Source organism: Gossypium raimondii, chromosome 1 (assembly GCF_025698545.1).
Source record: "Gossypium raimondii isolate GPD5lz chromosome 1, ASM2569854v1, whole genome shotgun sequence".
NCBI lineage: Eukaryota > Viridiplantae > Streptophyta > Magnoliopsida > Malvales > Malvaceae > Gossypium > Gossypium raimondii.
In genome coordinates, this window is record NC_068565.1 from 46011711 (window position 1) to 46039485 (window position 27775).

The following is a 27775-nucleotide window of genomic DNA, read 5'->3' on the forward strand; positions in this document are numbered from 1 at the left end:
AAAAGGAATGTGGGGTTGGGTTGGGATGAGCTGTCCGACTGCATTAGATGCTTTATCTGATGTTTACCTGCGCTGACTGCATGCCCTGGCCTGGACCAACTGCATTCAATTACACGATTATATATATATTTACACATCACAATGAATTTAATTTAAGACTAGGTTTTTTTTCTCTTTTCAACTTTTGTCCTTTCCATAACGACTAATCCCAGCTCCTGTAATTTGTAAACCTTAATTGGAAATCAGTAAAAATTTAACGTCAGGATTTCAAAAACCAAAGCCAGACAGGCGAAGGGCTCTTCTTGTCCTCAACCTTTTGCCTGCACATCATCAGCAGTAGGTGGTGAAAATTACAGAGATTTTGTTTGTCGACGGTTAAGTATATATATAAAGAGAAGAGAGAGAGATTAGGGTTAAAAGTTTTTACAAGTATATTCAGACAATGATCTGGGGACATCAATTTCTGTCTGAAACAACTGATTGAAACAGAAAAAGACAATGTTGTCCACTTTGTGGACTGTTTTGTTCAAACAACACAAGGGTAGAATGGGAGTTTAAGTGAAGAAGGGAGAAGATAGCTTGGGGGGGGGTGTGTAAGTATTTTTTGTTGGTAAAGAATAAAAAGGCAGATTTATAACACTCCTTTACGAGACCCCACGAGTGGACTTCTGCTATATGGCTACATATTTTGGCCCCCCTCCCCTCCTTCACTCCATGTTCCCACATAGAACTTAGGTCCCCCACCTGGGTTAGATAGCCAGTCTCTAGCCTTAGCCCAGCCTGCCTAGCTACCTAGCTCTTAACTCACCCAAACACAGCAGTCAATCAGAAAGCAATAGAACCCCACAAACTCATAGTCCTACATAGTTCCACACTCTGCAAAGAACTGAGAAGAGAGAAAAAAGAAAAAAAGAAAAAGAGGTTGTTTAACTTTTTTTTTTAATTTTTCTCGAGAAAATATAAGAGTTGAGTTGGAGAGAAGAAGAAGAAGAAGAGAAAAAGATGGGGTTGATGATGGATCAAGTTTGAAGGCTTGGGGGGTTAGTATAAAAATAAAAATCACCCCTTTCAAAAACCTGGAAACCCCACCAAATGGAACTTACAGATTTGCAAAGCAATAAGCAAACCAAAAACAACAGCAGCAGCAGCAACAATAACAACAACAATTCTGCAGAACCCCACCATCAGTCTCTCCAGCAGCACCATCTGCAACACCAAAAACAGTCGGCTTCTCCCCAGCTTGTGGTCCCTTTTGATGGCACCAGATCTTCAGGTCCTTCTTCGGGTAACCCTTTTAATATGGGCTCCATTTCTCACCTCCATCCCCACCACCCTTTTCATCATCATCTTCTTCATCCTGCTTCTTCCACAACTACCACCACCACAACACCGCCTCTCCCGTCTTCATCTACTTCTTCCTCCTCCTCTTCTTCAGCTTCTACGACTACAACGAACCCACCTCAACTCGTTGACGCCTCTCTCGCTATTGCTACCAGATCTACTTCTCTCAACATCGATTCCAAGAATCAAACCGACTTGCCAATTTCATCTACGACGACACCAGCATCGACGACGACGACGACGACTACAGCTAACCCGCCAGTGAAACGCTCCACCAAGGACCGACACACCAAAGTCGATGGTCGAGGCCGCCGTATCAGAATGCCAGCTACTTGTGCGGCTAGGGTTTTCCAATTGACTAGAGAATTAGGTCATAAATCTGATGGGGAAACGATCGAATGGCTTTTACAACAAGCTGAACCAGCAATAATAGCAGCCACTGGAACTGGTACTATACCAGCCAATTTTTCGACTCTTAATATTTCTTTAAGAAGTAGTGGATCCACGCTTTCTGCTCCGCCTTCAAAATCTGCTCCACACTCGTTCCATGGTGCTTTAGCTTTGGCTTCCCATCATCATCACCATCACCCTTATGAAGAAGGGTTTGCTCATAGCGCTTTGTTGGGGTTTCAGCAGCAGCATCTTTTAACGGCAGATCAAATAGCTGAAGCTTTACCTGGAGGTGGAGGTGGAGATGGTGGGAATTTAAGTGAGAATTATATGAGGAAACGTTTTAGGGAGGATTTGTTTAAGGATGATGATCAGCAACAAGGTGAAAGTGGTAGTGGTGGCGGCGATGGATCCCCTATTAAGGCTTTCAAAAGTGGTTTAACTCAATTGTCTAAACCACAACAAGATGCTGGATCCTCGGCTCTACCTCGACCCTCAAATATTCTGCCCGGCACAGCCATGTGGGCAGTGGCACCAGCACCAAGCAGTGGGGCGGGAAGTACGTTTTGGATGCTGCCAATGAGTGCTGGTGCTGGTGGCCCATCAGTGGCGCCTTCAGCTGCAACTGGGGCTGGTCCATCTGATCACCCTCAGATGTGGCCTTTCGGGACAGCAAATCAAGCAAGTGGAAATACACTGCAAGCGCCTTTACATTTTCTACCAAGATTCAATCTTCCAGGTAATGTTGAATTCCAAGGTGGTAGAGCTAGTCCTTTGCAATTGGGTTCAATGTTAATGCAGCAGCAACAACAACAACAACAGCCTCATCATCACCTTGGTTTAGGAATGTCTGATTCTAATTTAGGCATGTTGGCGGCTCTTAATGCCTATTCTAGAGGTGGCTCAAACGTTAACTCAGACCAAAACAATCCACTGGAACATCATCACCAACAACACCAGCCTCAAGGTACAGACAGTGGAGATGACCAAGACCCTAATACTTCACAATGATGGTCAGAGAATTAAATATACAGAACTTGGTTAGTAGGCTTTTTAATTCCCTATTGAGTGCCTGGCTTCCATTTATTTCATTTTTTCCCTTGAGAAATTGAATACGTTCCAGCATATAAACAGCAACTGGAAACTAGAGAGTGTTGGGTTTGTTTTGTGCAGATATGGAACATCAAGTTTGTGATCATCAGCTGATTACTTGAAACTTTTCAGTGGATTTTCATATGGATACAGAAACAAAAAAAGCAACCATATATATATATATATATTAAAGGTTCCAAGTAGGTGCCATTGTTTGTCCATTGGGTTTTGTTTTATGAATGCCATTAGCTATAGATTTGATGTGAAGAAGTTTGAGTTTGTAATTTATGTTGTTGTGGTCCAAAGGGGACACGATAGGGAACAGTAATGAGAGAAAGGAGAGTTGTTTTGTATAGGAGGATATTCGTTTGTGTTGATTTTTATTACAGTTTTTTTTTATTTTGCTTTGTTTTGTAAACAAGCAAATGAATTATTTTTGTTATAAAAAAAATTATCAGTTTGCATGATGGTTTTTTTTCCTTGTTTCCTGAGTCCCTAAAATGGCAAATTCAGAAAATATATACATATAGTATCAAAGATTAAACAATTGTATAAAGCGTCTATTTACCCCTTTTTCCTTCTCAAGTTTCAAAGAAATCCAGAAAGCATGTTGTGTCAGTTGGTTTTTTAGCCTTTCAAAAGTGGTGTTTATTATTACATTACTATAACAATATAATTTTCCTGCTTGGGCAGTAGGCATGCTTTGTTTTTTTAAGACTAATTAATTATCTAATCAGCCCCACTTTGTGGTTTGGTCTCCCTGATTTCCAGGGGAAAAATAAATGGGATGTTGCTTCTCAATGTTCCAAAGTGCTTAAAATACATTAAGAAAAGAGAATGTCTTTTCCATTATTCAATATCTTTATTTATAGCCGATATTTATCAATTTATTTTCTTTGATTAAATGCTAACTAATTAACTAATCGCATCATCATTAATGTCTAAAATTAATCATTCATCTTTATGAGTATTTCAAGTGTTGATGGGAGATTTGCACATGTGAAGCGCCACCTCTTATAAAAAAGATGAAAAAAAAAGGTTGATCTTCCAAGTTATCAAGGTTAAGGTTTAGTGTGCATTTCCTTGGTGATAAGATTAGTTATTATAGCGATGAGATTGGATACTGTAGCAGCAAGATCAGAAATAACGGCGAGATGTGTGTTTAGATTCAAACACAACTATAGTGGTGAGGTGAAAATAGAAAATGACTATTAAAGATATTAGATTACAAATCGTGCATAATAGAATTTTTTAAAATTACTTTAATTTTACAAAATTATTAAAAATATGTGAATTTATAAATTACTACCTAAGTGTTTTTTTTTTTACTTTTCTTTATTCAATTTATTAATAAATGAAAAGGGATAAAAAATGCATGTAAGCGTTTCATTCTTTGAATTTTCAACTGGGCATAAATGGAGCAGTGAAAATTTTAGGGTGTGGCGCAATCTATTCCCTTCCACCGCACTGAAATTTAGTCATCTAAAGGGAGTTTTGTGCTGCGGTTGCACAAAAATCAATAGAAAACACACTGTACTTATGCTAAACGGGAAACGCCTAAGCGTGGGTTTGAATGAGAGGTGTGGTGTATTTAGCTTACTTTTTATCTCACACTATAGTTTCTAATCTCACCGCCACTATTATTTTTACACTAACGGCAAGTAAACACATAGCCCATTCAAACCTACCCTAAATTACTATTATTAAAATTATTATTAGGCTTTAAAAATTTTGAATTTCTATAATTACTTCTAGACTAGACAAATGTATACATTTTAATTTATAAGTTAGACCTAAATAAATCTTTAAATTTTTTATTTAACATAATTTAATGTTTTATTAAAAAATAATTTTTTTGAAAATAATGTAGTTAGATAAATTGGAGAGAGAGATAATGGAGAGTGAGGTCAGGCGCCCATTTTGAAATGTAATAACCCCAGCTAAGATTCGCTAAATTGAGGTAGAAAAGTTAGAGTTTGGAGTCCATTAATGCGCTACTCTCGCTTTTATATCAGACAAATTTCCACTTTTATACCTCATAAAATGAATAACCATTGTTTGTTTCACTTCTTTTTTTTTTATTAAATGTTATTTATTTAAACATTTAATTAATTAAATCTTCAAAACAATTAATTTTTTATGTAAATTCATGTACATGGTACGTTATGACTGTGCCACGAAAGATGATAAATTATATTTAAAAAGTTTACAAAACTCATAAAAATTTGTAAATTTTATTAAAATTATTTTAAAAATAGTTTTAAAATTACATAAAATTATGAAAATATAATAAATTATACAAATATAATGATCAAATATAAAATAAATTAAAAATATATGAAGACACATATAAGGTTTTCTACATGTTTAATATTTTGATTGAAAGTTATTAGACAAATACCGGGTAATCAAGATATAAAAGTATTAGTTGTAAAGTAGACCTGTTTATGGATTGAGTTATCCGTCTAGATCCGAAGACCTGCTCGAAATTCGGGAGGGTTTGAGCAAAAATATTAAGCTCGAAAATGGGCTTGGGCAAAAAAAAAAAAGAAGGTTTATTTAAAATATGGGTCGAGCTCAAGCTTAAACATTCAAGGCCTAATCCTGGCCCGACCCGTTTTAAGTTTATAATACTTTATATTATGATATTTTCATATATGACGTAGTTTAGAACACATTAAAAAAAATCTATATTAAATATATAATACTACTCTAATATAAACATTAAAAAAATGTTAAGATGACTATATACAAATTTTCAATAAATAAAAAATGTATAAATTTATTAAATATTAAAATAAAACAATATAAATATAAATTTTTAAAAATTAAAAATAATATGGGTAAGCCTAAAATGGACTTGGGTTATTCTTTTACAAATATGGACAAACTTGGACAAAGTTTTAAGTTCATATTTCAGGCCAGGCCGGGTTTAGACAAATATAAAGTATGTTAATATCATACTTAGACTCGACCCGAAGACAACTCAACTCATGAACACTTCTATTGGAAAGTGTGGATGGAAATGCATTTTGGAAGAAGCCTCGCGGGAAGTAACAAAGTTTCCATATATCAATTTGGTTCTCATTGCATCAAATGTTGCTAAGTGACAAGATGGAAGTGTTTTATGGATGAAATTGAGTTAGGTTATAATTTAGATTAAGGGTAAATTTTGTTTTATGATATTTTTTTGTAATTTTTTTATATTTTTATAGTTTTAAAATAGGGTTTTTTTATAATTTTATAATATGATATATTTTTCATAATTTTATATATACTTTCTATAATTTTCTATTAATTTTTATTTTTATATATTTTTGTAATTTTATAATTTTTTAAATATTTTAAAAAGAATTTACTAGGTTTCGCCGTGTGGTACAATCTTAACGTGTCACATGGCAAACATAATGATCGTAAGGGGTTTACATTGGTTTTTTGAAGACTTAATTTATTGCTTATGTTCAATTAATGGCTCAATTGGGTATTGTTTTTCATTGAGGGCTCAATTCATTATTGAATTATTTTACAAGAATTTTTGTTATATTAAGCCTTTTCTATTATAATATTACAAAATTTAGATTGTTTTTACTTAAATTGTTTTGAGATGATTTCTTTTTAGTACAATTTCTCACATTTTTTTCAGTAAAAGAGAAATGTGATTTATCAGCTATGAAGCAGTAAAGAAAATGAACACAAGATTCATGGAGATAACCAGAGCTCCAAAAGATAACAACATGGAAATAGATGAAAAAGGCAAGGCAAAAGCAAATCAAGAGGTCCACAGCGATAACAAGGGGGAACATAACCCCAAAGGGTGGTAAGTTCTAGCTCTAAAGATGGCCTAAGATATCACCAAGTAACAAGAATTGCTAGATAAAATAAGAGCATGACAAGCATGGGGTGCCAAGCTCATGATCTTAAAAAGGATGGACTCTAAATTGAATGGGAGGATTACAACTCTTCCATCTCAGCCAAACCTGAGACTATAGCAGAAGCTTGAGGTTCTCCAAGTTCCATAGTTAGACGGATAACATGTAAGTGGTGGAGGAGTCTTTGTAGCCATGCGAAATTTATCTTATTTAGCTTTGAAAGGAGTAGCTCTCTTGATTTGAATGAGGCGTCTTCTAACATGCTTTTTTTTTTCCATGAAATTTCTCCCCTCATTCTTTGAAGAGTTTGGAGAAGGTTGTATCCCATGAGAGCTTTTTTGGACCTTCGATGGATGCTTCAATAATAGTATCCACGGCCCCACCATTGAATAGGTCCAATTTGGAGCACATAAAATCCATATAAGATATTTTAAACTTCCTTTTTCTCAAAATCGGCCTCAAGTGGGTCATGGCCTTTCAAGGCTTGATGTGACTTCTTGAAGTGGTAGAATTTCGGTTCTACAGTCTCCAAAATCACTTCCACATTAATGTTTGGCTTCCCATCCAACAGGGACATTGGGGTTTTACCTTTGCTACTACTCAAATCATGTTCAACATTGCAGGCACCTGATTTGGTGGTTGGCTTGAGAACCAAAGCCTACAGTTCACACGCGCATCTTCTCAATCCTTTTCATTTGCTTTGCTATCATTTTTCCATGGATTATAAAGCTTGTCCCTAGTTTTCAGATAATATGACGCAACTCTTAGCCAGGGGCCATAAATCTTGGTTACTTCTCCATCAAGTTTAATATAACATACTTTGGAACAATGACCAAGATGTCCACAATAATAACAAAACTCTGCAAGTCTTTCATATTTAAAGACAATATCCAAGCTTGAGAGATTTTTCCCTTTTAATTTAAAACCTACTTTTAAAGGTTCATCAATAAGTATGGATACCATAATACACATGATCCTAACCCTTTTGACTTTCCTAAGTGTGGCGAAGTCAGTTTCAACAAGGCAATCAAACATCATACCTATTTGAATAGCATTTTCACTACTAATGATCCTCCCATGAAGGTTGCTTTAAATGATTCTAGCTCCAATGCATTAAAAAATAGTTCCACAACTATCTTTGCATCCAAGAAGATCACAATTTTTGTAGCTTGGAAGCAACATGTGATGCTTATAGTCAAAATTTATCGTCTTCAATAATATTCTCATCATTCCACTTCATATGATGGTTAACACTGGACAACAAAGTTGCTTTGGCTTGTAAGTGCTTCCCTTCACAATCAATTGATTGAAGCATTTGTAATATTTAACACATCAAATCTTTACAATTTAATTCATATGTTCCAAAAATGTTTCACCTCAAAGTCTAAACGATAGTTTGAAACCATTTGATGACATTAACCTAAATAATTTTGTTCCTCAAGGGGTTCAAAGGTAGATTTTCTTTTTCCTTGGCATCCCGTAATTCACCTAGCAATTCAGAAACGATAATTATTGGGTATGATACAAGGAGCTTGAAATTCAAGCTGTGGCTTTCATCTAAAGAAAATTGTATTTGATTGAATTCATCAATTCAAGCAGTGGCTATATCCACTCCACATACCCAAAACTCATTAGACTTGGAATGGCCCAGAAGTAATACATTACTGGTGGTAATGCTAGTTGTACAGTATAATTGTGTATATATATTTAACGAAACATAAATAACCCTTCAGACAAAAAGCAAAAGATATGCATGTACTGGTATCGTATATGATTCCTTTCAGAGGTTCGCAGGGTGAGAATCCCCGTCCAATTGACATTGATGGCAGAACAAAGCAAAAGATAACGCTATGTATAGCCACTGCGCTCAACATTACATTACATTACATAGGCCATATTTCCTGTATACAAGGCAAAAGCTTCAATCTACAGTCTCATGCTTGAAGGCAGAAGGGGGTAAGAGCCAAAGAAAATCTCACCTCCAACTGTCTCCAAATAATGAATAGCACGGACTAAAGTCGGTCAATAAAAATACAAGTTGGCATCTAACGGGTCTCTCCCCAGTAGCTATTTTTGAGCATTGTAGGAATGGCAGTGGTGGCCTTAATTTTCAATTAAACATGTTCTCTATGTATCCTGCCGCTTAAGAGGAATGCCTTCACTGAAGCCATCGTCTTCTTCATGCTTTAATGATCTCATTGACAAAGATGTTGACAAACCAGGACCTGATTAAACATAGTTCAGCAATTGATTAAAATGCCAAAAGTAGAACCATTATGTTTCTTGACTACATAAAAGCAGTAACAAACTAACAGGGTAACACTGCAACATTCTTCCTCTGCTAACAGGAGATGGTCATTGGCGATTACGAATGACCGAGATAATAAATTCACAATTCAAGGTTCCAGAAAACAAACCATCAGCCATATCCTTGGTTTTGTGAAGAAGAAAAGTTCCTGAAAGGATGGTCACGAACCCACACATCTCTGTCAGAATCTGAGTAGGACTCTGTCCATCCCAATCCTGATATCAGAAAAATTAAACTAAGCTAATTTCTAGGTCCATCCCAATACAAAACAGAGATCTAGAAATGCAGTTGTCATTAACCGCCGCTCAAATTTTTAATTTTAAAATAAAGTTTAGGGAAGCAGCTCTAATGGTCTGCTGCGTGGAAAAGTGGAAAGATGGAACGAGGAGAATGGAAAATTAAAAGAAAAATAAATTCCGAGTGTGCTTGATAGCAAGGAAAATGGGAAGAAAGTAAATTAAAAAAAAATGATCATTTTCCATCCTAATGCATAAAAGTAACTCATTCCAATTTGGAATAATAAGAGGAAAGAAAATGAGAAAGGTGAAAATGTGCACTTCACATGATCATGCATTCTTTAGAATTTTCATTTTCTTTCCTCTTTTTTCAACTTTACCAAGCAATGGATGGAAAGAATATTTCTATCTTTACTATCACGCACACCAATGGGAAATAAAAAAAAAATTTCTTTCAATTTTTCATTTTTCCAATATTCTTTTCCACCTTATCATGCAAAGCCTTAGGGCTCAACAGCAAACTAAACAACCAGAGAAACAAATAGAAGTTCAATTTCATATCATAACAGTCACAAACAAACCAACTATATGAAGTCAAACAAGGGTATTGCAACTTAGAATTTTCAGTTACAACATCTTGAATGACCAAAGTTTCCACACTGCTATACATACAGTTCCCTTCCCTTAAGAAGCATACAACTTACATATAGGGTTAAGCAACTCTTTGCATGCAATTTAATTGTGACCATCCTGAAAAGGGTTGTGGATGGTGTAGGCAGTATGAAGTAAGACATTGTGAACATTATAATTTAGTAGACCTTTTGAACCAGTCTGATAGCATCAACGACTAGAAATTACCTTAAACATGATTACACTAGCCAAAATGGTCAGTGACGTGAACATAACATAGTATATGGGAGAAACAACAGCAGTGTTGAAAGTATCAAGCGCCTGCAATTATGAAGATAAAATAAATTTTAAAAATAAAAAAGAATTGAAATGCAAAACAAAAATTTTAAATCAGCAAGCAATGCAAAACCAAGGGGACCATGATTCCGGGAGTAAGAAAGCATAAATAGATAAATTTCAACTGATTTAATGTTTAAATTAATAATTAAGAACACCATAAACAAGAATATTGATAAGCAACGTTTGAGATGGAACAAAATAGACTTTGAATAAAAATGACATATTTACAATCTTTTTTCCTCTTCGCATATTTTTCTCACACTGAACATTTCCTCTCTTGTTTACTTTCTTTGAAGGGCCATTTCAAAATTATTCAAAAGTAAAAAGGGCAACTGTAGACATTCATTTAAATAATTCATTACCTTGTTTAAATAATTCATTTGGGTAAGCACACAAGTAATCACAACTAAAGTAAAGGCCCATGTCTGAGGATATACAAGCTGATTCGTTCCTGAAAAGGTTAACTTCAACGCAATACCAAGTGCTTTAACACTCATTACCTGTCAAATAACACTCTTAGCAAAACAATCTGTCGAAAACAAAAAAAAGAAAAAAAGGCAAATACCATTGGAATGCAAACAGAATTATGCTACCAACAGCCTAGTACTGATGCATACCGAAATGGAACCAACAAGAGAGCAAACTCCAATATAAACCATAATATGTGTCTGTCCGTATTGTGGAACAAATTGATATATAAGTATGAAGACAGCTGTTAAGACCAAAGCTGTGTAAAACAGAAAGCCTGCAAGAAGATCAAAGAGGAACTAAGATCATTTTCTTTCTTTGCAGTTCAACAATTTAGAGCAGCAAAATGTGTTAAGAGCTAAGGACTATCTTTAAGAAAATGTAACCTGGTTCTGTAGCAAGATCCCAAACTTCTGTTACAGATTCAATCTGACGTTCTTGGGGAGCATGTAATACAATTGTTGTAGAGCCCACAACACACAAAATACAACCAAGAATCCCAAAAGTATGTAATCTTTCCCGCAAAATGATATGCGCAAGTACCGCACTGCGAGAGAAACAATGCTTAGCAATCAACTCTAGGTTGCCAAACCTAAATTTGAGTGTAAAGTTTCCTTGCCTGATAATGATGCTGAGGGCACCAAGAGGAGTGACCAGAATAGCTGGGGCAAATGCATATGCTGCAAAATTAGCAATTTCACCCACGACCACTGTTTCAAGGCCAATTACCAGTTAGAATTAACCACCTTTTCTTCAAGAATCATGAACCACAAGCAACTAGAACAACTCATTCTACTTAAAAAGACTGCAGGGTTTGATTAGTCCTTACACATTAAGAAGCAAGTATGGGATAAACATAAGAATTATTTTTCTATAAATGCGTTGACAATATCATCCCATTTTTAATTGGGATAACATAACTTTTTTAACATCCTTTAGGGATAATACATGGATAAAAAAAAGGAAAATAAAGAAAGAGGTTTCAGTATAAATGAAAAATCCATGAGATATTGAGTTAATGATCAATGAGAAATCAGTAAAACTTACTTGTTATCATGCCTGCCCACCAAAGAGGCTCAAGCAAGTAAGAATACCCTCCAACCCCTGTGTAAAATCCAATAAAACAATGTCATTGAAATATTTACTGCACATGGACAATAAGTCTCATAAAAAATGAAAAGGTTAACAACTACTAAATGATAGCAAATAAATTCTGAGAGTTCTTCAGAAAACTGAGGTAAATAAATAAAGAGGCTAATTGCAAGGCAACAGGACAATTTGAAGAATGGAAAAAGTCAAGTCATAAATGGAAAAAACTCTATTCGGTAGTAGCACAATATGCATGTAAAATCAGCAATTATATGGAACTTGAAACACCCAAGCATATCGTTTCCTCCTATTGCATCCCATAAAGAAATACCACGAATAACTTCTGCACAAAAATACATTGGCAAATGGCCATATTTCTTAAACAGGTTATAATAATAATAAAAAGTTATAGACGTACAATCAAAGATTCCAAGCAAACCCAAGTTCTAAGGGATGCAATTGCATAATAGATCAACAACAGCTCAAATCAATAGATTTAAATGGTGAATAAAATTCCCAAGGCAAATTAATTTCCATCATTTACAATTCACTCGATTTCATTTTCTAGAGGAGGGAACTGTTATTCACAGAATCCGACTACAATGTAAATCATTTTAAATCCTAAACATAAAAGAAAAAAAAACAAAGGGAGCTATTATACTAAAAACCTCGATAATATTCTGAGTACCTGCCCTGATGCCAGAAGCACCAGCTTTCTTCAAGCCTTTTTTCTTAACAATGAAACTTGCCCCAATAAATAAACTCGAAGAAAGCGCTAAAACCAAACCCTTAACATTATCCGAGGACATGCCCTCCCTCCACTTTTGGACAACCGCCATACTCTTAGCCCTAAACTTAAAAAAAAAAAGAAGATAAAAATAAAAAGCCCTAATTCTCAGGGAATGCGGCAATTTTATGTGACCAGACTTGGCAGGATCCTCGATTTGCTCTGAAACTCGGACCGAGTCTAAAAAATGGGTTCATGGATCTCGAAAGAAATCTCAATTTTACACATTCACGGAATCGATTTAAACCAGAACCTGCGTTACAAGAACACGGGTTAACGGATCTATAAGTATTGAAGGATCGAGAAATGGAAGATATCTATAATTGTTGTGAAGGCAGAGGCTTCCTGGATTGGAAGAGAATCGCGTAGGCGTTGTGGTTGAGGATTTTACTAGAATAACGACTCCTCGCCGACTCTGGTTTTGATTAACTTGTTTAAGCACCAAGTTTTCCTTTCTGATTTAGAATACTCATGGTCAAAATTTTCTATTAGTATCTTTACTATACATATGTTATTGATTTAGTCCTGTACTTTATTTCTATCAATTTTAGTCCTTTACTTTTTCGACTTTTTAAAATTTCAATCTTGAAATAAAGAGTAGTAATTAAATTTTTATGTGTATTAAAGTTGTAGATTTAATCCATATTCTCAAATTTAATCATTCTTAATCTCTATACTTTTCAAACTTTAAAATTTCAACATCGATAGACTTTTCTGCAAGTAATACATGAAAATACAAGTTAACATGACATTAAGCATGTGATAACGTATTTCTCGCATAAAATTTTGAAAACAACAGAACTTATCGATTCATGACAGATTTTTCAAAATACAAAAAAAAATAACCAAATTAAAATATAAGATTAAATTCATAACTTTCGCATTATACATGGACTAATAGCAAAATTAACCCTCTTACAATATCCAACAACATACGCTTACTTGTTCTTAGAATTGGGATTCCAAGCTCTAGTCTCAGTAAGCTTTACATGGCAATCTGCAAATTGATGCATCAACTGGAAAAGATTTTGGTTTTAATGAATCAAATCTAATTTGGGGCCTATTATTTCCAAGCAGATTATTAAACATGATGAAGATCTCGAAATCCCGAACTTTGAATCTAGCATCCAACCTAAAATCTTTGACTCATCAATTTTTGTAAAATCTCTTTTTAATTTATTATATGGCATATACTTAGGTAAAGTCGATTTTAATTTAAAATGTGAATATTTAATGTTTAAATGGTAACTTTACAAGCTCAATAGCTTGAATCCTTGCAGTAAGAAATGGTATATCATGAAACTAGCTCATTTGTAGCAAACAATCTTGGTTCACTATACATGTGAATGAATAGGAGGATTTGGTAAATGCTAAGAATGGTACAAATGTGAGATTTCAACAAGTATCTTTGAACTCTTATGTGTATGAATGGTATGTTAACTATGTTAGAATTTATAGGCTATGTGTTTTGGGTTTTGAAATCGTATTACAAATGAATTTGAAGTTTATAGGTGAATGTAAATAGGTACCAAAATTTGATTATTCAAAGTTGGTATGTCACGTCGCGACGAGACCAAGTTGTTATACCACTGCACAACTCCGAGCTTGGGTCGCTACGATGAGATCTACTCAATATGTTGTGTCGCGACGAGAAACCCCCTGACGTCACGACGTCAACCTGATATATTGAAATTCTTACAATTTGGTCATATCTCAACCTTGAGTTAGTTTTAGAGCTTTCATAAGCTCGTATAAGACCCAGAAACTATTGTATATTGTATTGTATGCATGATTGAGTTGTGATTGATCATTTAATAATATAAATTTATATTTTAGTTTTAGTTTTTATATATTTTGGGAATTAGGTTTCACTTTTATTTTTTATTTGGGTTAGTTTTAAATAAATTTTAAATTGGGTTTGGATTTGGTTAGTAATGAATTTGGGTTTAAATATATATTAGAGTTAATAAGTGTAAATATGGTTGATTTAGTTTAAACGGTTTTGAAAACATCAAATTAACTGATTACTTAACTTGACGAATGCATATATATAAACTATTAATATAATATATATTATATTATACTATATAATAGAGAATATTTCAACCAAGATAATTATAAAAAATAATATAAAATAATTCATATATTATGTACTACTATTATAGCATGTGATATAGTATTACATAATTAATAAATTAAGTAAACTATTTTAATTTAATTTTTTAAATGAAAATAGAGTTATTAAATGAGAATAGTTTATTAAATTAAAATAGAGTTATTACTTAATTAGAATTCTCTCATTTAATAACTCTATTTTAATTTAAAAAATTAAATTAAAATAGTTTACTTAATTTTATTAAATTAAAATAGAGTTATTAAATGAGAATAGTTTATTAAATTAAAATAGAGTTATTACTTAATTAGAATTCTCTCATTTAATAACTCTATTTTAATTTAAAAAATAAATTAAAATAGTTTACTTAATTTTATTAAATTAAAATAGAGTTATTAAATGAGAATAGTTTATTAAATTAAAATAGATTTATTACTTAATTAGAATTCTAAGTATCTTAATTATCACTTAACTAATATTAGATTTAATTAAAAAATTAATAGAATACTGTGCATGCCTTATTGAAAAACCGAAGTAATAATAAAAGTGATCACCCATAAATGTAACCCAAATAGAAAAATAAATTATAATTATAAATTATTCTCATCAAATTTAGTAAATTTTTAAATAAACTATTCTCATCAAATTACCAAAATAATACATAAAATGCTAATTAGTTTATACTTTTTTAAATAGCTTTACTTTAGGTAAAATATATTTACTTTAATAATAAAATAAAGGGCTTTTATGAGTAAAAATCATAGATTAAGAGCTTATTTAACTACAAAAATAGGTTGAGGGCTTGTTTATTAAATAAAAAAGTGAGTTGAAGGGGAATAAAAAGAAAATAATAAATAAGGAGGGCTTAGAAGGCAATTAGCCACATTTCAATTTTAGTGCGCACAGCAGTAGCACTTTACTTTCAAAATTTAAAATGGTAAATTTCATATCAGGTCCTTAAAACTGTATAAAGTTACATTTTAGTCCTTTGGCACCATTGATGCCGCCAATCTCAAATGGACCTTTGGTGCCTCCAATGTGATTAGCCTGATCAGGCTGTGTCAGGTTTTTTTTTGGTATATTTTGGTAAATAAAAAATTTTTATAATATTTTGGTAAATAAAAAAAATTATAATATTTTGGTTATTTTTTATTTTTTATAATAATTTTGTAAAAAACCCTTTAAAATTTCAACATCGATAGACTTTTCTGCAAGTAATACGTGAAAATAACAAGTTATGTGATAACTTGTTTCTCGCATAAAATTTTGAAAATAACAGAACTTATCGATTCACGACAGATTTTTCAAAATACAAAAACGAAAATAACCAAATTAAAATATAAGATTAAATTCATAACTTTCGCATTGTAGCAAAATTAACCCTTTTACAATATCCAACAACATACGCTTGCTTGTTCTTAGAATTGGGATTCCAAGCTCTAGTGTCAGTAAGCTTTACATGGCAATCTGCAAATTGATGCGTCAACCGGATAAGTTTTTGGTTTTAATGAATCAAATCTAATTTGGGGCCTATTATTTCCAAGCAGATTATTAAACATGATGAACATCTCCAGATCCAATCCAGCATCCAACCTAAAATCCTTGACTCATCAATTTTTGTAAAATCTCTTTTTGATTTACTTAGATAAAATCGACTTTAATTTAAAATGTGAATATTTAATGTTTAAATGGTAACTTTACAAGCTCAATGGCTTGAATCCTTGCAGTAAGAAATGGTATATCATGAAACTAGCTCATTTGTAGCAAACAATCTTGGTTCACTATACATGTGAATGAATAGGAGGATTTGGTAAATGCTAAGAATGGTACAAATGTGAGATTTCAACAAGTATCTTTGAACTCTTATGTGTATGAATGGTATGTTAACTATGTTAGAATTTATAGACTATGTGTTTTGGGTTTTGAGATCGTGTTACAAATGAATTTGAAGTTTATAGGTGAATGTAAATATGTACCAAAATTTGACCATTCGAAGTTGGTATGTCACGTCGCGACAAGATCAAGTTGTTATACCACTGCGCAACACCGAGCTTGGGTCGCTACGGTGAGACTTACTCAATATGTTGTGTCGCAACGAGAAACCTCCCTGACGTCACGACGTCATCCCAGTATATTGAAATTCTTACAATTTGGTCATATCTCAACCTCGAGTTAGTTTTAGAGCTTTCATAAGCTCTTATAAGACCCAAAAACTATTGTATATTGTATTGTATGCATGATTGAGTTGTGATTGATCATTTAATAATATAAATTTATATTTTAGTTTTAGTTTTATTTTTTTATATTTTGGGAATTTAGGTTTCACTTTTATTTTTTATTTAAGTTACGTTTTAAATAAAATTTAAATTGGATTTGGATTTGGTAAGTATTGAGTTTGGGTTTAAATATATATCGAGTTGATAAGTGTAAATATGGTTGATTTAGTTTAATCGGTTTTGAAAACATCAAATCAATGATTACTTAACTTGACCTTAATGCAAATATATAAACTATTAATATATATTATATTATATTATAGAAGGGTTAACTTTCAAATGTACTAAGAGTATAGGGACTTAGAGAATATTTCAACCAAGATAATCATAAACAATAATATAAAATAATTAATATATTATGTACTACTGTTATAGCATTTGATATGGTATTACATAATCTAACAACATTTTAAAGTTGTTAATACAAATCAATTTACTAGCTAATTTGCTTGAACTGACTCGATTTGGTTGGTTAAGTCGATTTTAACCACTAACTATAATAGATGATATACTATTATATAATATAATAATATAGTATGTAACTATTTCTAAAACTTTAATACATATATAACTATTATTATATTATAAATTATAATAAAAGACATAATATTACATAATATTATAATATCTAATCATTAATGCATATATATAAACTATTAATATATTATATATTATATGATATGATATAACATCGTATTGTATTATATAATATAGTAGTAAGATTAACTTTTAAATATGCAAAGTGTATAAGGACTTAAAATATTTCAACCAATATAATAATAAACCATAATATATAATGATAATTAATTTATTATGTAATACTATTATAATTAATTTATTATGTATTACTATTTCAGCATGTGATATAGTATTACATAATTGAATAATATATTTTAAAACTATTAATACACATATAACTATTAATTGATCCAAAATCAAACCGAATTTACCAACCGATTTGCTTGAATTGGAGTGGTTTGGCCGATTTAATCAATTTTAGTCACTAACTATAATGAATGGTATACTATTACATAATAAATAATATAGATATGAGAAGGATCCATTTACACCATTGTAAAACTAAAATAGTTATACACTCTTTTGTATCTATTTGTATGATTAATATTTTAACAATTCAACATTTGAATTTATCGATATTATTGCATTTGTCATGCATGTAAACTTTTGAACCAATCTAATCTCTATCATATTGATCTAAAATATTATATTTATTAATATTTATTTAATGGTTGAAAGGTTTTTACATAAAACAAATAGTTAGGATTTTTTAATTTAAATTGAATTTGATATGCATGATCTATATAAATGAAATATAAAATGTGATAGTTTGATTATTAAAATATTAATTAGATAAAGCGATACAAAAAGGTGTAGAACTATAGAGTTCTGCACTAATGCAAATGAATCTCTCCCCATAGTATATAGAGGTGCTCATGGGCCGTGTTAGGTCCAACTAAAATTTTAAGCTAGTTTGCTAGGCCAAGCCCGAACCAGATAAAAAATGTTAAAACCTGGGCTTGGCCTGTATTAATTTTTTATATAATTTTTAAAAAAAATACATAAAAAATACTAAAAGTATTAAAATGAATGTTTCCCAACAAATTGAAAATAAATTTAAAAAAATATGTATGCTTAAATAACACTAAGATATGTGCAACTTAGCAAGCAAATGCCTCTAAAATAGTAACAAAATTAACAATAAAACAAGTGTTATATAATAACAACAAAATAGTGAAATGGTAGCAAAATAGTAAAAAAAAAAAGGCAAAAAAATTGCATTTTTTTTACATATTCGGGTCAGGCCCGGGCCGAAAAAGCTTTACCCAAAGCCCACCCCTTTTTCTAAATGGGCATTATTTTTTGCCCAAGCCCACTTTTCGGGCCTATATTTTTACCCAAACCCTCCCACTTTTCGGGTGGGCCTTCGGACCGAGCAGGGTGGCCCAGCCCATGAGCAAGTCTAATAGTATATAACTATTACTAAAATTATTAATATATATAATTATTATTCTATTACATAATATTATAATACTTAATCATTAATGCATATATATATAAACTATTAATATATTATATATGATATTATACTATACTATACTATACTATACTATACTATACTATACTATATTATATAGTAGGAGGGAATTAAAGTATATTTCAACTAATATAATAAACAATAATATATAATAATTAATATATCATGCATTATTATTATAGTATGTGCTATAGTATTATGTAATATAATAATCTATACTATAAATAAAGTGCCTAATTGAGTTGGTTGACACATGACACCAACTCAATTAGGAAATTATGAGAATGATTTTCATAATTAAAATAAATAATATTAATCGAGGGTGTTTTACTCTTTTCACTTTAAAAACCAATAAAAATATGTATATTGTTAGATTTGAACCTATGCCAATTGTATAATTAAAACCTTTAAATTATTACTCAACTAAAACTTTATTTTAATATTTTTAATTGTAATTTTAACATGCACTCTATTACATCTATCATTTGTATATCTATACTATTAATAAAATCCCTTACTGAGCTGGTGTCACCCTCAATTGGGTTACCAACTCGATTAGAAAGTTAAGAGAGTGCCTTTTCGTAATGAAAAAAATAATATTATTTGAGGGGATTTTAGTCTTTTCACTTAAAAAAAAACAATAGTAATATGCATAAGATGATATTTGACCCCAAACTAACATTAGTAAAATCTTTAATTTACCACTCAACTAAAGCTTCATGTCAATATTTTTATATGTTTAATTTTACTATGAACACTTTATAACCTCCATTTGTATTTGATTGAATCGGTGTCACAAATTAACTTGACACTAACTTAAGATTGATGACAACACCATGATAAACAATTTAATCTAAATTTTTATTTTAATAATGTACATATTTCATATGTTATTATTAATTAGTTTCAAACTAAATGTTTAATTATTTACTGTATGTTTTTTAAAACAAAAAATTGTGTTCAAAATTTGTGGTGTCCATAAGCATACGCATGTGATAGTATTTCTAGTATATTTTAAAACTTTTTTGACAAAAACATCATATCATTAAAATAACTCGGAAAAAGGAGACAATGAGGAAAAGAAGCTAACCCCAAGCCAATAGGCTTACCTAGTACACCCAATCCTAACTTCCCTCATTATCACAATTACAATCCGAAATTAAAATATTTACAATAGAAGGAGGAAAAGTGACAAATTTAGAGTAGTTAGCTTGAGATAAAGTTGCACTTGCTAGGGCATGAGCTACTTTATTAGCATTTCTACCAATCCAATAGAAGGAAAAATAATTAAAATAAGAACTAAGGTGGATACAGTCTTAAATTAGCAACTCTGAATCCGAAGAATCAAAAGAGCCATGAACGAGAGTTGTCCAAAGACAACGATTATCAATATCCATAATGACATCCCCCGTATGTCAAGATCGAAGGCATGAGAGGGCCTCGCGGGCAAAAATAAATTCAGCCATAAAAAGGGTCCAAAATACCTAACTTAAACCCGATTATGCAACGTACAATATAACAACACGAATTCTAGAGGTGTCAAAAATACGGTTCCAGAACCTCATTTTCGTAAATCAAGTCTGTAAATATAAAATAAGAATATTTATGGAGTTAATATAAACATATATTTTGAAGTTTGGTTAAGTAATTTAGCCGGAAAAGTAGTTAATTAAGGCTCAAGGACTAAATTGTAAAAATCGAATCGCTATAGAGTTTTAATTAAGAAAAGACTTGAGGACCAATATAACAATTATCTAATAGACCATAATGATAGATAAACTGATATTAAATTAGTGGGTGATGATGGTGGATTCCATTAAGTTTAATTGATTGATAATTAATGTAAATTAGACTAATTAATTAAAATTAAACAATACTAATCATAGTATAAATACTAAACTTAGTGGAAAAAGATGAGAAAATATCATCATCTTCCTTAAATTCTCATAGTCCACCATTGTTAGAAAAGGAAAAAAGCTCGAAATCCTTTTTGTGCATTTAACCATTATTGCATGTAAGTCCTTAAATAATTTTTCTTTGATTTTTTTTATAGATTTATAATCATGAGAGCTTGATTTAGCTAGCCCATATATCAATTTATTCATATGTTGAAATTTTAGCAAGTTTCCATCATTGAGAAAATGATGAATTAGGCTTGAAATTTGTTAGCTCGATTAATAAAATTCAAAAATTACCAAAAGGGGGTGAATTGGCCTTTTTTTTTAAAAAAAATTGTAGAAACTTGAGAGAAATGACAGAAAAATTGAACACAATCATTTAGAGTGGCTCAACCCCAATTTCCTACTCCACCACCTTAGCTTTCCACTATTAAGGATTTTCCTAAATTTACTATTTTGATCAACCTTTGAGGATAAGATTTAACCTTACAATTCCCTTAAGATTTCTACACAAATCTTAAGACTCAAATCCTCTCAAAGAGAAACAAATAAGCAAAGAAAGAAATTACCATTACAAGATCAAAGTGTTTGCCAATTAAGTACAATTACAAAGAAAAACACTTGAGCTAATAAAAAATAATAAAGCTCACAAGGGTATGTAAGATAAGTATGGAAAAAATTAAGCACTAAGGTTTTTTTATTGATATTTAAGCTTGAATAATCTTTTTTGTTGTTTTAGGACCTTTAGAAGCTGATACTTATACCCTCTAACTGATAAAGTATAGAATGACAAAGTATGACACAATATGTGAACCCTCGCGTTATATAGAACGAAAAATTATGCGAACCCCTATATTGTATAGTATGACAGAGTATGTGAACCCTCATGTTATATAGTATGACATAGTGAACTGTTAGTACATGTGTGCGAACCCCCACATATGTGAACCCTTTGTGAATATGTGTGAACCCTATAGGTGAACCCCTATGTGTAAACCCATAAGAAAATCCTACATGTGCAAACCCTAGGTGTGAGAACCTTGTATGTGCGAACCCATATGTGTGACCCTTAGGTGCGAACTCGCAAGTACGAACTTAGGTGCAAAATCTTAGTGAATATGTGCGAACCTTATATGTTGTACTGTGCGATCCCTATATGTGATAACATGCAAACCCTATTTGTTAAATATGCAAACCCTAAAGCAAAGCTACGCGAACCTTTAGTGATCATATGCGAACCCTTAAGGAATATTATGCGAACCATTGATGGTTATCATACAAATCTATATGAAATAATTATACGAACCATATATGTGCAAACTCGACATATGAACTGGTTATGTATGTATTAAGCAAACCAAGCATGTTAGAACACACGAAAATATTGTATATGTGAAATTGTTTTTAATTCTTAAATTATTTGCATACGTGAAATTGATGAGAATGTATGCATGATCACATGCCATTAAATGTTGTTTGAAATATTGAAAGTAAGCATTGATTAATGATAAAAAAAATATTTTGCTATGTATATGTGCATAAGAACATGAAATTGGGTATGAAGGACAGATGAGTTTCGTAGGAGATAGTGGCAATTTAAGTCCGCACCGAAGTTAGTGCTACGCGAAGTAGGCAACAATGTCATCAAAGCCTGATAAACTGAAATGATAGAACGTCATCAAATCGGGTCGACCGAGATGATAGTTATTGTAGTAAAAAAAATCAAGATCGAGCAAATGGGAAGGTAAGTTATTGTAGTTGTGACACCTTATATCCGACCCAATTAGAGGATCTGAATATAAAATGCCATATTCAAAATGTCGAAACAACCTATTTTACTATTTCACTTTATTGAAATAGTAGTGTAATGGTAAATATATTTTTTTTAATTTAGCAGCATTTCTGCTTATTTTACATAAAAACCCTGCAAAATTTAGATTTTACAATATATATATCTATATTCAAATCATGTCCCAAATCAAATCCCACAACTTTGATATTCTAAAACATACTACAAATTAAGCATATCACATTAAAACTAATTAATTAACAAATAATATTATATTATAATTATAGCAACCAAAAGTTAATTTTTTTATGTTACAAATACATATCTATAGCCAAATGACTTTACTAGAAACTAAGAACATGCCAACTTGAAACAAAACAAAATATACGAACTTTGTAGAGTCTAGGATTTGTCGGTTGGATGCTGGCGACTTTGAGTACAAAATCTCAAAATACACCTATCCAGCGTATGAAAACAAGACTATTCGGTGAGTATTACTTTCAAATGATATTACAATAACTTACTCGATATAGCGTGAAATTTAAATAATTGGACTCAGTTGATTTGTTTCTTCTTTAGACCAATTCAAGTATGTTTCATATCAAAGTTTATCCAATACATTAATATATACATGTATCCCAAACAAACCAAATGCGATATTATAATTAACCAATCTATTTTAACGAACTTATTAACACTTTATACTAATGATGTATGCAACCTTATTCGATTTTGTCTCATTTTGTCATATTGTATTACATTACCAGTTTGAATCATACCATTCTTCTTGTTCAATATTGATGTTTGCTTATACATAGCTCAGATTCGAACTAATTTACAGATCCTATTTGTAACACCCTTAACCTGAATTCGTTGCTGGAACAAGGTGACGGAGCATTATCGGAGTTTATAGATCAATTAATTAGATATTTCATATAATATAACATTCATATCAGAAATTAATCGCAATCAAACTTATTGTCCCTTATACGAGCACTCGAAACCCAAAATACACATTAGAAACAAGTTGGGACATGATTGAGTACTTAAAGAATTTTTCAGAAAATTTTGAAATTTTTCATAATTGCAGAGGACACATGGTTGTACACAGCCAAGAGACACGCCCGTGTCTCAGGCCGTGTGGGTATTTGAAATAGGGGCACACAGTCGTGTCCCAACCCGTGTCTATACCTATGTAACTCTTTGACTTGGGTCACACGATCAAGCCACACCCCTATGTGCTAGGCCGTGTGAGCATACTGAGTTGCACAAGTTAAAAGATGCAAGGGACACACGACCATGTCACCTGGCCGTGTGTCACACATGGCTTAGACACACGCCCGTGTCTTTACCCTTGTGGACAAAAATAGGTCATTTTCTAAGCCGCATTTTTCACCCAATTTGTCATCAACCTAACTCAACATTGTTGCACATCAATAAGCCATAACAAGGCATTCAAATCAAGCTAAAGTCAAATCTTAAACATGTATTATCACAACATACAACCAATATGCCCAAAGACAATTCAAATGACAATTTGAAAACATGTCAATCAAATTCCAAAGTTTACCTAGATAACCAAATACATATATGCATAATTTTGCTAAATATACCAAATCAACCAATTCTCAATATACCTATAATTTTCCATCATTCAACCATTCCAAAAACATTCCAAACATGATAAGGCTACTTATATACGCACCAAAATATACCAAACACAAGCCATTCAAATGGCTAGTTTCAACAAAACATTTATATACCAACATTGACCAAAATAACTTATAAATGCCATTATAACTGTAATTAATTTACTAAAAATACCAAAAGAGTCAATGGATAGTGTGATTTAGCTTCGACCAGCTTCCAACCCAAATGAGCTTTCGAATTACTATAAAACATGTAAAAATAACACGGAGTAAGCTTTTAAGCTTAGTAAGTTCGTATAACATAGAATTTAACTTACCATTTAATCACATTTAAGGTAAGCATACAAGACTTATTCAAACCAATGCCAAAACTCTAAACACATAACCTCAACATGTTAGCCATGTAAACACATATAATAGCTTATAATCATGGATGAACATAGTCATTAACCAAGTTCCACATACATGTATATCAACCGAATCATGTTTCAATATATCAAGTAATATCATTTCCATGTATAAACCGGTAATAGTTTGTACCAAACTCATTTTGTCTCATAACAAAATATTACCCATTGAACCGTTTAAAATATCGTTGGATAGACGGCTAGTACACACGAAGTGTACAAAACTATAATCCATCAATTCATGTACATGTATGCTCATTTGAGCATGTAAATAGGAAGCCCTTCTGAGCTGAATAAAGGGAAGCTCATGCGAGCTAAATATCAGGAAGCTCATGAAAGCTGTGGTGTGTCTGCAACACGTGTAGGACTACAACCAAAACTGTAACCCTAATGACATGTTATTGTATCCTCCTAATTTCTAAGGTTCAAATAGGACTAAAAAATTATTAGATATGTGATCGGTAATTATACATGGAAATTGTACAAATCACACATAATAATATTAAATTTTAAAACATATAAATGTACAATTTAGTTACATGAACTTACATCGACAACTGTGTGTAGATACGAAGGCTACTAATTCGTTACTTTTCCTTTGCCTCGATCTAACTCCGTACTAGGTCTATTCGGATCTATACGAATGAATTTGAATTAGTTCAATATAATTCATATTCAATTTAGTGCAACACAAATTTTTGGAAAAATTACTATTTTGCCTTTATACTTTTAATTTATTACAATTTAGTCCCTAGGCTCGAAAAATTAAATTCATACAATTTAATTCTTATTCAAGCCTAATCAATTTTTATACATATTAATAGAAGCCCATGTATTTCATAAAATTTAGAATTTTCCATAAATTTGTCATCTTTTCAATTTAGTCCCTAATTGATAATTTCATCAAAATTCTCTTTACAAAAGTTGTTTATCTAACAACCTTTCATTTTCCATCTTAAAACTTCAAAATTCAAGCATACTCATCCATAGAAAAATCCTAATACTTTAGTGGTTTTACAAATTAATCTCGAGATAGTTAGATTAAGCTATTACGATCCCGAAACATAAAAATTATTAAAATGAGACAAAAATACATACCTAAATGAGTAAAAATAAGCTTGCTAACTTCAAGCTTCCATGGCTAGAGTTTCCATCTTTTTTTCTTTTATTTGGTAAAAGATGATGATATTAGATTAATTTATTTATTTATCATCATTTATCATTTCTTTTCCAAAATTAACCTTAATAATTTATTAAATTTCCAATGATGAATAATCATTCTTATCTTCTAACTACTCAAAATGGTCTATTTACTATATAAGGACCTCCAATTTAAAATTCCATAGCTATTTAATACCTTTAGCTATTAGAATTCAATTTTGCACTTTATGCAATTTGGTCCTTTTTATCATATTAGACATGTAAACGGTAAAATTTCTTAACGAAATTTTTATACAATATTTCTATCATACTATGGACCATAAAATAATTTTAAAATAAATTTTCTTTCGACCTCGAATTTGTGGTCGCAAAACCACTGTTTCGATTTCACTGAAAACAAGCTATTATACTATTAATACTATAATTCTACCACAGTGCCTCATCGATATGTCCCAAACTAAATAAATTGCACCTAGCACTTATCGGTTAATCCGAAGCAATAATCATGCCCAACACTTGTCGGTACATCTGATGGTTAGTGCGCCTAGCACTCATCGACCTATAATCAATCATCAATGTAATTTTATATTGGTACATCTGACATAAATAATTCGTGCCCTACACTCATCGCCTCAGCTAAAATAGTAATTGTGAAAGCCACAGTCGGGGCATTCGAAGGAAAATATGCCTAGCGCTCATCGACTTATAGTCAAAGCAGTTATTATTATTTTACTCAATTCTATAACTCATTAATTGTTCTCAACTTTGCCCAACAAATACTACAACAACCTATAATTTTATTCTCAGTTCAGTTTCCATTCTATTGATCTGAATAGCAAATCTTCCATTGAATGTTATTTCATATAAAACTTGGCATCATTCGTCTCATGTTCAAGCCAAATACGCAACTTTACTAAATTATACTATTTCAAATTTTTATACACTTTAACTCTCTATCACAATAAGCAAACTTAATATTGTATTTTTAGTCAACTAGTCATGTGTAACTTCATTTTGCCAACTGACCTGAAAATGAAATTAAAAGGGAAAATAAATAATAAGTTGAGTTATGGTGATACTTACGAGGAATTTTAAACTATTCTTTAGTGACTTTAGCTTTTTCCTTCCCTTTTGAAGAAATCGAATTTTCAGTAACTACAAATTAACATAAACAATAACATCAATAATTCACCCAATTCATAGTCAATTATTATCTCAAGCAAACTTTGCATTTCATTCAATTTAAATTCTTAAAACTAGAATAGGCATAACTCTCCATTCTAAGTGCCAATTTATAACCCGACTTCATTTCCTTTTATTTTAGACCCTTTATTATCGATTTTAACAAAATCTCTTAACAACTCTACTTGATATCCACTTTATTTTCTCAAATGAAAAATCTAACATCTAACTTCAAAATCTAGTCATTTTTCATGTATACATTAAAAATCTATTAATTTAAGATTAAAAAGCATAGAAAAATCATTAATGGTAACTTTCTAAAACCTTAACAATTTTATAAATTGATACATATGTTAGTTAAATTATGATTCCCCAATCTCAAAAACATAAAATTTATAAGAAAAAATAATAATTTACACTCACCAATTTGTGGATTAAATCTTGAAACCCTAAGCAATTTCCTCTATTTCTTTTTTGGGTATTTTTTTACGTGTGGAAGGATGGGAAGACATCTTCTCTCCTTCCACTTAAATCATTTCACTTTATTATTATTTTTCTTTTTTAATAAATAATAATTATAACATAACAACCCTTTTTTTAGCCACAAATTTGGCATGTCTTAATGTCATCTTAAAATTTTGGCTATTAGTAATTTTAGTCCCTTTAACTATTTCCAAATTAAATTTTATAGCGAT

The 27775-nt window shown here is 31.4% G+C and overlaps 2 protein-coding genes across 5 annotated transcripts; one reads left to right on the forward strand and one right to left on the reverse strand.

Moving 5' to 3' along the window:
* Positions 1–324: 324 nt before the first annotated feature.
* LOC105786082 (transcription factor TCP8) lies at positions 325–3290 on the forward strand. Its single transcript, XM_012612352.2, has 2 exons — positions 325–2771; positions 2905–3290. The coding sequence occupies exon 1, from the start codon at positions 1093–1095 to the stop codon at positions 2740–2742; it is 1650 nt and encodes a 549-aa protein (XP_012467806.2). The 5' UTR covers positions 325–1092; the 3' UTR covers positions 2743–2771; positions 2905–3290.
* A 5138-nt stretch (positions 3291–8428) lies between these two features.
* On the reverse strand, positions 8429–13016 carry LOC105786084 (probable magnesium transporter NIPA3). 4 transcript variants are annotated; one of them, XR_001131313.2, is made up of 10 exons: positions 12451–13013; positions 11721–11777; positions 11293–11383; positions 11060–11220; positions 10823–10950; positions 10568–10705; positions 10095–10187; positions 9110–9215; positions 8672–8917; positions 8429–8593 (listed from the first exon to the last, which is right to left on the reverse strand). XR_001131313.2 is itself a non-coding variant. In XM_052634479.1 (10 exons), the coding sequence occupies exons 1-10, from the start codon at positions 12599–12601 to the stop codon at positions 8872–8874; spliced, it is 996 nt and encodes a 331-aa protein (XP_052490439.1). In that variant the 5' UTR covers positions 12602–13016; the 3' UTR covers positions 8429–8871. The 4 variants fall into 4 exon arrangements, 3 of the variants coding, with proteins under 3 accessions (XP_052490439.1, XP_012467807.1, XP_052490440.1); XM_052634479.1 differs by adding an exon at positions 9006–9030 and having other exon boundaries at positions 8429–8917; positions 12451–13016; XM_012612353.2 differs by having other exon boundaries at positions 8429–8917.
* Positions 13017–27775: the final 14759 nt, after the last annotated feature.